This window comes from Muntiacus reevesi, chromosome 7 (genome assembly GCF_963930625.1).
Source record: "Muntiacus reevesi chromosome 7, mMunRee1.1, whole genome shotgun sequence".
NCBI classification, from domain to species: domain Eukaryota; kingdom Metazoa; phylum Chordata; class Mammalia; order Artiodactyla; family Cervidae; genus Muntiacus; species Muntiacus reevesi.
Window position 1 is genome coordinate 27,011,309 of NC_089255.1, and position 12,533 is coordinate 27,023,841.

The 12,533-nt window shown below is 37.0% G+C and overlaps 1 protein-coding gene across 1 annotated transcript; it reads right to left on the reverse strand.

Moving 5' to 3' along the window:
- Positions 1-4,075: 4,075 nt before the first annotated feature.
- LOC136172025 (olfactory receptor 4F3/4F16/4F29) lies at positions 4,076-5,014 on the reverse strand. Its single transcript, XM_065941145.1, has one exon. The coding sequence runs from the start codon at positions 5,012-5,014 to the stop codon at positions 4,076-4,078; it is 939 nt and encodes a 312-aa protein (XP_065797217.1).
- Positions 5,015-12,533: the final 7,519 nt, after the last annotated feature.

A 12,533-nucleotide genomic window follows, 5' to 3' on the forward strand; every position in this document is an offset into this window, starting at 1 on the left:
TTCCTATGTTTCACCTTAAAGAACTCTCTTTAGCATTTCTTGTAAGGCAAATCTAGTGGTGATGAACTCTCTCTACTTTGTTTTATCTGAGATAGTCTATCTCTTCATTTCTGAAGGACAGCTTTATCAAGTGTAGTATTTTCATTTGGCAGTTTTAATCTTTAGTGCTTGGAATATACTCATTCCATTTTCTCCTGGCCTGCAAATGTTCTACTGAAAAATCCATCAATAGTCCTACGGAGGCTTCCTTGACTGAGATAAGCCAAGTTCCTAATTCTGCTTTCAAAGTTTTCTTTTTGTCCTTGACATTTAACAAGATGCTTCTAATTTAAACCTTAGTGTAAATCTTTTTACTTTTAACCTATTTGTATGCCTTTGGGTCCCATGATTCTGGATGTCCATTTTCTTCCACACATTTGGGAAGTTTTCAGCCATTATTTATTTAAATATGCTTTCTGCCCCTTTTTCTTTCTACTCCTGCTGGGTATCTCACAATGTTATACCGCTGCTTCTGATGTAGCCTCATAGTCCATTTGGCCTTCTTCGCTCTTTTTATTCTTTTAATTTTTGTTTCTCTGTCAGAATAAGTTCAAATGACCTATTTTCAAATTTACTGATCCTTTTCTCTGCTTGATCAAATCTGTGTTTGAACCTCTCTAGGAATTTTTCCTTTTAGTTACTGTATTCTTTAGCACCAGTGTTTCTGTTTGGTCCTTTTCTCTATTACATCTATCTCTGTTGATATTCTATTTATGTATTGCTTTCTTAATTTCATTTGGTTGTCTACCATGTTCTCTTGTAGTTCACTAAGTTTATTTAGGATGATTGTTTTGAATTATTTGTCAGTAATTCACAAATATCCATTTCTTTTAAATGAGTTGCTAGAAGTTTGTTTTCTTCCTTGAATTGTATCATGTTTCATGATTCTTTATGTTCCCTTGTAGATTCACTCTGTTATTTAATCATTTGAAGAAACAGCTTTCTCTCCCAGGCTTTATGGGATTGTTTCAACTAGCCCATAGAGTCAGAAGCACTCAATATGAAGATAGATACCTGCCGGGGTCCAGCCTCGGCAGGATCCAGGGGTACCCTCAGGATGAATGGCGTCGGCAAAAGAAAGAGAGAGAGAGAGAAAGATAGAGAGAGAGAGAGAGAGAGAGAGAGTGACCAGACGGGGGGTGCAGCAGAGTCTGGCAAATCTTTATTTTTTACTGTAGCTTTTATATTCTAAGTTCCTACATTTTTAAGGGGAAGATAGTTTAATATTACATCAGCTTGTCCTTCATGAAACCAGGGTGTTTCCTGCGACTTCTTTGTGAGAGTCTTATACATTATCTTCTGGCCTCGGGGCCTATTGACATTTTATGACCTAGGTGAATGCAAAGCTGTTTTCCTGTAATCTATTCTTTAATGAACACAAAGGTCAGTCCTTTTGCAGAAGTTATCTGTTAAATTTATCTAAAAGGTCTACAACACAAAGACTCTGCAGCTCCGGTGAGGCAGCCCCTGTTTAGCATTCCTGGTTAAAATTATCAATTCTAAACTCTTATTTTTCTAAATCTTTAACTATAACCACTCTTAGAATAATATTTTTATGTTCTCTAAGAGGGCTTCCTCACTCCCCGAAGGGCTCTATGCTTATTAGGGCCTTTTGTGTGATCAGGTTCTTTATGCTGTTCATGATTAAGGTGTTGTGAGCACTCATGTGCATTAGTATGCATTTGCCAAGCAGCTAGAATGCCAGCAAAGGGGTCAATTTATAAACACTCCTTTCATCCTGGATAATCTTATAGGATACCACTGTCTGGGGGACATACTGATTAAAGTTCTAAGTTGATTCTGTTTGGAGAACGATCAGGGAAGGCCTTCTACCTGTGTCACAGAAATTAGGGAGTAGTCTAATATAGCAAGCATCAGAAAGACAGAGATCATCTTTAAGGTGAGCGCCGCGGCAGCTTTTCGAAATCCCTGAGGTCCTGATCTGCCTTGCTTGTCAGATCTTCTCCTCATGACCTTGTCATGGGTGGGATCTCGTGTTCTGACTCCCGGCAGAGACCAATTCCTTACATTGTGTGCTTTAAGCTTGAGGATGACGTTCCCATTATTTCCTGCCTAGTCCCCTGGAGGAAAAGCCACAGTTTTCTGCTTTTTTCCAATTTCACAGAACAATGCCAGCTGTTGGATAACATTCACCCCTTTTCTTTCTTATTAGCTGGTCCAGAAGACTGAGCTCTTCCAGTATCTTAGCACTTAATGTGAGCAAAATAGATATTCAGTTCATTTCAGTCACTCAGTCGTGCCCGACTCTGCGACCCCATGGACTGCAGCACACCAGGCCTCCCTGTCCATCACCAACTCCTGGGTTTACTCAGGGTCCATTGAGTTGGTGATGCCACCAACCATCTCATCATCTGTTGTTCACTTCACACAGAAGACACTCTGAATTTCTAAGAATTAGGCTCCCTTTGCTTCCTTTCCTCCTTCCTGGAGTAAAAATTTCAGTTCTATGTTTATCCCCAATCTCACAGGGCAGCACCAGCTGTAAGTGAATGCCCTCCCCTTTCTTAGGTTCTGAGCTATCCCAAAAGACCAGGCTCTGTAGATTGTTCAGCACTCAATATGAGGAAAGATAGGAACCTGCTGTCCTATGCACCATAAGACAAGTCTCCATAAATTTATAAATATTCAAATCATGCAAGCTAGGTTACTGATTAAAAGGCATATGAATTAAACTCAATAATGGAATGATATCTGAAAATTTTCCATGGAAGCTATAACTCATGTGTTTCAAATTAAAAATTAGAAAGTATTTTGAACTGAATGACAGGAAACAAGATATGTAAAAACTTATGTGAAACAGTTAAAGCAGTGGCTTAGAGGGAAATCAAAACAATTACAATCATGTGTTAGAAAAGAAGAAAGGTCTCATTATGAATGACTACTGTTTCCCCCTAAACTAGAAAAATAAAGGAGAATATAAACAATAAAAATGAAAATTAAGAAAAGAGAAAACAAAACAATAGAGAAAAATCAATGAAATGAAAATGGGAGAACATCACGAAAGATGAAAAACTTCTAGCCATGCTGATAAGATAAAAAAAGAGGAAAGACAATTTAGAAAACATTTTTTAAAAAAAGAATAAAAATACAAGCTACCAATATACACAGTGAGAGAGAAAAACATTACAAATCTTACAGATATTTTGATTAAATAGTAAGAAAATATTACAAAGAACTTATTTCAAAAAAAATCTGAAAACTCAAGATGAACGTAAAAGTTTCTTAGAAGACACAAACTACCAAAACTCAAATTTCTAGTTGAAAATATTTCTCCAGAGAAAACTCCTAACCCAAATGACTTCATTGGGTAAATTCTATAAAATATTTTTCAGAAAAGAATCATATCAACAGTGCATCTAAAAAACCAACAATTGGCATCATATTTAATGATGAAAGACTGAAAGCTTTTTTCAAAGGGGTAAGCACAAGTCAGCGATGTCCAATACAACCACTTCTATTTAACACTGTACCATTTGACTTTGCTATGTGTAATAAGGCAAGAAAAATGAATAAATTAAATCCACACCAGAATAAAATATGAAAAATGTCTTTATTTGCTAATGAAATGATCATCTATGAAGAAAATCCTGCTTAAACTGTAAAAAACTAATAGAAGTAATGTTTTGCAAATGGCAGGACATAATGTTAATGAACAAAAGTCTGCTGTGTTTCTATATGTTAACAACAAATAATTCTACATTAAACCCCAAAAGTAAAATTTATAACCATATCAAAAATATGGAAATTTTAGGATGAATCTCAAAATAAGATATGCAAGTCTTATTCACCAAAAACTGAAAACACTGCTGAAAGTAATTAAATGAGATTTACATAGATATCGAGGTATAGTATTTAATGGCTCACAGGAATAAATATATTTATCATTTTAGAAATATGTTACAGATCTGACAACACTCAAAAGGCAAAATTTGATGCTTCAATTTTCTGATCTAAAATACCAAAGACAGAAGCATAAAGTTACCTTAGGGTAAGTGAGAAGACTTTATCACATCATTTATGAAATCGTCCCATAATTCACTAGATTTTTGCATACTCTCTTCATTGCTGCTTTCATCTCTTTATTCCTGAATGTATAAATAACTGGATTCAAGAAAGGAGTGAGAACCGCATCAAAAATAGCAAGAAACTTGTCCATTTGGGAATTGGGGTGCGGCCACGTATAGACAAACATGGTTGGACCAAAGAACAAAATAACCACAGTGATGTGAGCTGACAAAGTTGAGAGGGCCTTGGATAAACCACCTGAGGAACGTTTCCAAACAGTTAACAGAATGAAGATATAGGAGATAAGGAGTATAAAGAAGGAACTAACACAGATAAACCCACTATTGACAGTGACCATGAACTGAAGTCTGTAAGTATCTGTACAGGCAAGTCTGAGGAGCCGAGGGAGATCACAGTAAAAGCTGTCCAATACATTAGGACCACAGAAGGGCAAATTAACAATAAATGCTAGTTGGAACAGTGAGTGGCTGACACCAAGGGCCCAGGCAGCAGCCAGAAACAAAATGCACATCCTCGGGCTCATGATGCTCAGATAGTGGAGAGGCTTACATATGGCAACATATCTGTCAAAGGCCATGGCGATGAGCAGCACCATCTCCACCCCACCAATGACATGGATGAAGAAGATCTGAGCAATGCAGCCTCCGGAGGAAATGACTTTACGCTTTCTGAAAAGGTCACAGATCATCTTGGGAGAAGTGACAGAGCAGGCTCCCAAGTCAATGAAGGAGAGGTTGGCCAGTAGGAAGTACATGGGGGAATGTAAGTGAGGATCAGTGCTCACAGAAAACACAATGAGGATGTTCCCAGTCATGCTTGCCACATAGAGCACAGAGGAGAAGACCAGGAGGAGCAGCTGGAACTCCCATGAGTGAGTGAGACCCAGAAACACAAACTCAGACACCACCGAGTGATTCCCTCCATCCATCGATCCAGCCAACAGGGCTGTCGCTGAAATATTGATAACTATGAAAATGAGGATGAAAGTATGATTATGGAGAAGATGATTTCTGATTTTTCAATGTTCTCATAATGAATGAAAAGTATGTAATTATCCAGTTCATCAAATATACAAACAAAAATAATAATTAACATTATATCATCACAAAGTGTGGGCTGCAACATACTTCAAACATCATCAATACTCACACTTCAATGCTCTGCTCTCAAATTAACACATTAGACAAGAACAAAAATTCATGTGTGTCCATGACTTCATCAGAGCTGTTTAAATCTCTTCTGATACTGATTATTCCACATTTCCAAAATATCCCATCATGCTTTTATGTATATTCTCATAATCCACTTTTCTCACAATTGACAAAAAGTGGTGACGAGAGGAAAACATTGACTGGTCAATTGTCACCTGGAGTGAACGGGACATAAGACATGAATAGACACTGAATCAGGATAGACTGTAAATTAAGACTAAATAAACAAAAATACTACGATATGTAAAAATGGAGGCCCTGCAAGTACAACAGGACAGGAAATGTATTCAGAGTCTAGTAAATAAAACAAACACAGTTTTGCATCACATTTTATCATATTCATGGCTATTCTGGATGCCTCTAGTTTCCACATAATTTTTCATGACTACAAATCCCTAAACTGAACTCAATACTCAGTAAGGCTTTCATAATGGAGCATACAGCAGCTAAGTGTGAAAGGCTTTCTCCAGGCCTAATAAATGTGTAGTTGAGTGATTTCTGCAGTTTCTGATAAGGTATATTCCTAAAGTCACAAATGACATAAAATATCTCTGAAAACATTTGCTTTCTGTCCATACATGTGAAGGTACTAATGTCAGCACTTGAAACAGTTGAGATATTAAGTTGTAATTCATCAGTGCCTCAGTTTGTTGTTACCTTTAGTCCACTGAGACCCCTCTGTCCTTAAAAGTACTCAGTACTGCCTGCATGGTTACCTCTTCTAATAGCTGATATTATCCTGCTTACTTGGCTTGGGAATCTGTTCAGTTATTTAATCTTAGAGGCAATTTGTATTTCATACTTTCGATCTACAATTACAAAATAGGAATATCAAATATGTCACATTTTAGGAGGGCAAATAAGATTTCTTTTTTATCTTAAATCATATTATATATAAGGAGAAAGAAATGGCAACCCATTCCAGTGTTCTTGCCTGGAGAATCCCAGGGACAGAGGAGCCTGGTGGGCTGCTGTCTATGGGATCGCACAGGGTCTGACACCACTGAAGCAACTTAGCAGCAGCAGCAGCAGCATACTATATAAACATGACACAGAATTTAGTTCTTTAATACATACAGTATTTATATGTGAGGTGGAGAGTGAGCAGACAATAGTTTTGTGTTTCTCTGTGTCCAGACACCCATCTCAATCACTCCCTATAGTAGAAAGTAGTCCCTGGAAACACCTACCAGAGGATAATTATTTTCAGACCTAATGAAAAGCAATAGAACAGCTATACTTATATCTGTTTTTTGAGGTACAACTCCAGACCTTCTCATTCAAAGGGCCATCTGACTGATGCCCTCATTCATCCCAGTCTGCAAACATGACAGAAGCTGTCACTATGTTTGGACCCCAATTCTGGGTCACCGCCATCGGCATGAATGTCTTTCTACTCTCATCTACATACACTGACTATGCTATCGCATCCCAGTCCAATGGCCCACAGTCTCAAGGTGCACAGTGTTACCATAAACCTGAGGCTTGGAGTAGTGGGCAGGGAATACCCACTATCTCCTGCTCATGAGGGCAGAGAGAATCAGCAGGGGAGAGGACTGATAGGATGGACGTACATGGGACAGTAATGGAGGCATGGTGGGGGCAGGATGGGGGCAAGAAGCTTAGTAATTGTTGAAAAACCTTCAAAGCTTTGGTGAGGAAAAGAATATGCATTCAGTGTGGATGGAAAGTTTTCATGGAATTATTTATGGGCTATTTTGTCCAAGTTGATTACCAATCACATGAAAAACATGAGGCTCCAACCAGGTTCACACAACTAGAATTGGGGACCAGAACCTAGAGCTCTTGACTCTTTATCCAAGAAAGATAGACTCTGGAGAAAATAATCAAGCAAGATAAAAATCCACAAAACACTATTTCCATACAATGCCCATATTAACATTAAATTATATAATTAGTGTAATAATAAATAAAATATATAAAGTGAGTGCCTAGCTAAAGATTATTTGACTAGTAAAATAGAAAATTATATTTGAGAAAGTGATTATTCCTGCTAATATATTTCTGTACTGATGTGTCTTTTTTGCTGGTTATGCAACTGGTCATTACAACTGTAAAACACTTAAGTTGTTGTCTCTAAGGAGACCTTTCTTTTAGTCTTCCTAAATTTTACTATCCTTAAAAAAGGTCAGTTAAACTCACTAGCTATAATGTAAACATACTAGCTATTATTGACAATTTTGTTCATAAGAACTTGTTTTTTTTTTTTTTTTTTTTTTAACCAACTTCTATAAAGCAAAGAGCTGGGAAAAACAGTTGAAAAAACATGAATTGAACACATAACAAATACTGTCTAATGTGGATATAACACATGTCAAGTGAATAGCAAGATAAACATTTGGAATGTGTTTTAGACTTTCAATAATAGAAGATTACTAGTGTCAGCAATAGCAGGTGGGGAAGGCTGCCCCCAAGGTATAGATATTGATTTGACTCTATAAGAATTAGTGAAAGCTAAATAGAAAGAGAAAGAAATACCTTGAATAACATAATATCAAGGTGCCTTTTAATATTACCTACCATTATTCATGTGTATGTAGCTCATATAACATACCCAGATGCTTACAGAAGTCAACAAATAGTTCTCAACTGTGAGGTTATATTAACAACAAGAGCCTTATTAAAGTCATGACTACAGGCCAATGATCTTTATTATTCTTTTTGTTTTATTCTTGATTCTCTCTGCCATCTTTTTCAATAGTTTCAACACGCTTAAGGGAAAGTTTCTCATTTAAAAACTTATAGGAGTCATGACGAGTAGTCTCCCAGTGAGAAGGTTTTACAACATATTTCTCATTTGGATTAGCTAACATTTCATCTCCATATCTACAGTCAGCACTCAACTTATTTTCAGGAAGTATATGGAATAATCTGAGATGTATAGAAAAGTAAAATAGGAGAACAAATAAATTTAAAATATTTAAAATATCTTAAAGATTGGATAGAGGGGAAATTAGAAAAGATGTGCAAAATGACAAAAAAAGAAGCAAGAGGAGAAAAGAGAAAGAGCACATCAGAGTTCAGAGAGTACAAAATACCGTAGCCTGTATTTCTGAGAACCCAGGTCAGTTAAGGAGAATATCACCCTCTCACCTTTAATTCACTAATTCAGGGCTGCTCCTGACTTTGCAACTTTGGATTGCATTTAAGGAAGGCAGATGCTTCTATCACCTGCCCTGTCAGGCTCACAAAGTTTCTATGAAAATCACGTTTGATAATGGATGGACAGGTTGCCTTTTATGCTGCACAGTGATACACACATGTAACTCACAGTAGAAATTCAGCTCTTATTATGACTTGAGGAGTCTAGCATATACTAAGCAGAAAAAGGTGTACAGGACAATATGCAGCAGATATATGAAATTCTCCCCCATGTATGTTTTCTGTACATTCTACTATCCCGGGAGGGCTCTCTGCCCTTTCAGCTTCTACTACTGCAGGTTAGAGTACAGTTTCAACACATGGTTCTTCTATAACATGGATTTATCACATGGATACATGCTCATATCAAAAATTCAGAACCAATTTCCAGATTTTCACCTCTATCTTCTTCAGTCCTAAAAATACAAAACTTCACATATTTCCTTTCATGCCTACAGTAGAAGAGTTAATGGCTTGGGCTCTGACGTCAACCAGGATTTTTTTTTCTTTCACTGAGGCTCAGTTGCTCACTTGCTGTGTGAGAATGATAAAGTTATCTGAGCTTCAGTTTTGTCATTATTAGCATGGAGATAATAATACCTCCCTTGCAGGGTGTTGCGGGAAATAAATGGAATATGTATGTAAACATACCTGCCTCAGTACCTAGCACATAGTATGACACAATAAATAGTACTTATTATATAGTAAGGACTATTTACATCGTGGCTTTCAAGGATTGACAACATTACCGAATATCTGAATCATTCATTATTCTAACGTATTGAACCTAGACCTTGTTATATAAGTTTTTATGTCTACACTTGTACTCAATCACTTAAGTATATTTCCCAAATAATTGTACTTTCCAGGCAAGATGTTAACCAATGTTAACCCGAAGGATGCAGGAAGCAGCTTAGTGCTCTGCTCAGGCTGTGACCCTTTCACTACTGCCATCCCCATAATCCAAAGTCATAAATTTCAATTCCTCACATTAAAAAAATTAAATTTTTCCTGACCGCTTCAGACAATACTGGATATTTCTTTAATGTTTAAGGATAAAAGTGAGTCAGAAGGAAGAAAGAAGAAGGGCAGGTGCTTTGAGGGATTTCTAAAGTATGTGTCTATACAAAGCAGATATGTATTGAGCTGAGGCAAGGAAGCCAAACTATACAGTACCAGTTGTTCAGGAGAATACAATATTCTCCAAACTGCCTTTTTCAATAGGCATATTGAATGCTTTAGTTTTGACCTCCAATTGAACTATGCAATTTAAGAAAACATAGGTCGTTTAGGCACATTATAAAGTCAGGTGTTTATTTAAGATCAAAGTCTTATATTCTATTCTCATTCTTAATTTCTCACTTATTTATTTGTTAATTTAAAATGGATTTGCTTTCTATGTGCCAGGTCCCAAGAAAGGCCAATGTTGTACAAGTTCGATCCTTATCTAATATGTATATAAATATACATCATTGTGTGAGGAGGTCACAGACATGAACAGATTCTCTAATATACGAGAAGAGTGGGGAAAGTAACTACAGTGATGAGAAAAGGCAGCACAGCAAATGTGACATTTGTGTATAGCTTTAGAGATGGTAAATATTATAATACACAAACATAGGAACTAAAATTTCATTTAAAGAAGATGGTCCCTTGGATTGCAAGATCAAACCAGTCAATCCTAAAGGAAATCAACCCTGGATATTCATTGGAAGGACTGATGCTGAAGTTCCAATACTTTGATCACCTTATTCAAAGAGAGGACTCACTGAAAAAGACCTTGATGCTGCAAGATTGAAGTCAGAAGAAGAGGGTGGCAGATAATGAGATGGTTAGATAGCATCACCAAATCAATGGACATGGATTTGAGCAAACTCCGGGAGATACTAAAGGGCAGGGAAACTTGGTATGCAGCAGTACATAGGGTGGCAAGAGTCAAACACAACTTAGCAACTGAACAACAACAACAAAATATTAAAAGTAGGTAAGTTTGGTATTCATTGAGTTAACAGTCAAGCATGCAGTTTCTCTACAGCATAAATGTTACTTTGGAGAAGAGGAGAAAACTGGTAAAGATTAGTTTCTGCCTGACACTGAGAACTAATCTATTTAAGAATTATTAAGTAAGTATAGGGAGCAATGAAGGATTGGGAGCAAGGAACTGATGGGAGCAATGAAGGATTGGGAGCAAGGTCAGTCATTAGGGAAAATACTCCAACCGTAACTAGAATAGGTCAATTGGAGGTAAAAACAAAACAAAACAAAACAAAAAAAAAAAAAAAAAAAAAACAATGGAGGTAGGGAATCCCTTAAGAAAATGATGAAATAAACAGATCAGGGAGGCCATGGAGAAGCATCAGGACTACACTTTTATCTATATGAATATGAAGACAGAAATACTGGGAAGTAAAAACCCAAAGGAACTGGTGACTGATTAAAGTTGATGTGAACATGAAGGAGAGAGAAGTCAAAGATGACACCAAGATGTATGCATGAATAGAATAGTCATGGATTCATTTTTAAAAAGAAGATAGTTGGACATGGATTTGTGATGATGGAGAAAAGAGATTATCACATTTACATTAAGCAAGTGATATTTACATTAAGCAAGCCACACTGACAGTGTGAAAGGAAGCAAAAGAGCCAATGAGTTAGGCAGAACAGTCATGGAGAGAGGAGGACAACTGGCTGTGAGCCAGAGAAGCCAAAACACAACAGTGAATCAAGAACAAAGGATGAAAACAGAGAACAAAAGGAGGGAGTCAAAAAATGCTATTAATGAGATGCCCAGGTGGAAATATCAGACAGGATACATGGAAAAAAGCATAGATTCAAGACATAACTGCATAGTAATCCATGTAAGTGTAATAAATGAATGTGTAAGAGTGAGTACATTTTCTGAGGGAAAGAGTATAGAGGAAAAAAATAAAAAGGAAATAAAGCAAAGATCCCACCATGTAGAATTTCTCACTGACAGTCTGAAGGAAGCAAAGGAGCCAACGGGTTAGGCAGAACAGTCAAGGAGATAGGAGGACAATTAGCTGTGAGCCAGAGAAGCCAAAACACAACAGTGAGTCAAGAACGAAGGATGAAAACAGAACAAAAGGAGGGAATAGAGAAATACTATAACAGTGAAGAAAGGGGGATGATAAAAGGAGAAGTAATATAAGAAAACTGAGATATCATCTGACATAAATTTTTACTTTGCAACTGGGTGATTTCAGCCTGGTATATCATAGGTACACATTATAAACATCAGATGGGTTCAATAAGGTGTGAACAATATAATAGATGTGATAGAGTTGTTTAAGATAGAGTTAATGAAAGGTCCCCATTAGGGGCTGGATAACAAAGATTGCAGAGAACTTACAAACTACTCTGTTGTAACACACACCAGCAATGCTCAGCAGCTTGAAATCAACCAAAAAAACACTTTAACTATTACGGTGAAAAGGGCTGAGAAGTGAAATGGCAAGTGAAGAAGGAGGTTACAAAGGTGTAAAAGGTTTCTGGTCATTGGACAGTACAACCAGACAGTCAAGCCTGACCATAAACCACAGGCCAGAAAGAAAAGCACATGAGACCAAAAAATATAAATATTTTAAAATGAAGACCATCAGTTGGGAAACTTGCAGTCATACAATAAATTGAGTCTTCCATGGTCTTCTTCTACGACTTTATTATCATTCTTTGAAGTGTTGCTGTGTACTTCCTCTTACTCATCCCCTAACTGTCCATACACGTGAGCCTTCTTCATGAGCCTAATTCCTGATGCATTCTCCTTCTCTAGTGCCAGCAGAAAACTGCCACAGAGAAGGTTAACATCACCACAAGCTGAGGAAAACTCAGTTTTTGCATTCCTGGAACAAGAACCTTGGCTCAGTAGTTTTCTCACTATGGATTTTATTTTTGTCCTTCCCACCTACCTGTTTTGTCAAGGGAACTAAGAGAACAGCATCATTAAGAATTCACATAGAGATAGTTCTCCCAAAATCAACCAGATCCTATGCAGTATCATTACAGACACACAGAAATAGTTATATAAACAGTCAGAGCAACAGCTAATTACAACCC

Excerpts from the sequence above, each read along its gene's own strand:
- LOC136172025 (XM_065941145.1), bottom strand. The coding sequence starts at position 5,014 with ATGGATGGAGGGAATCACTCGGTGGTGTCTGAGTTTGTGTTTCTGGGT.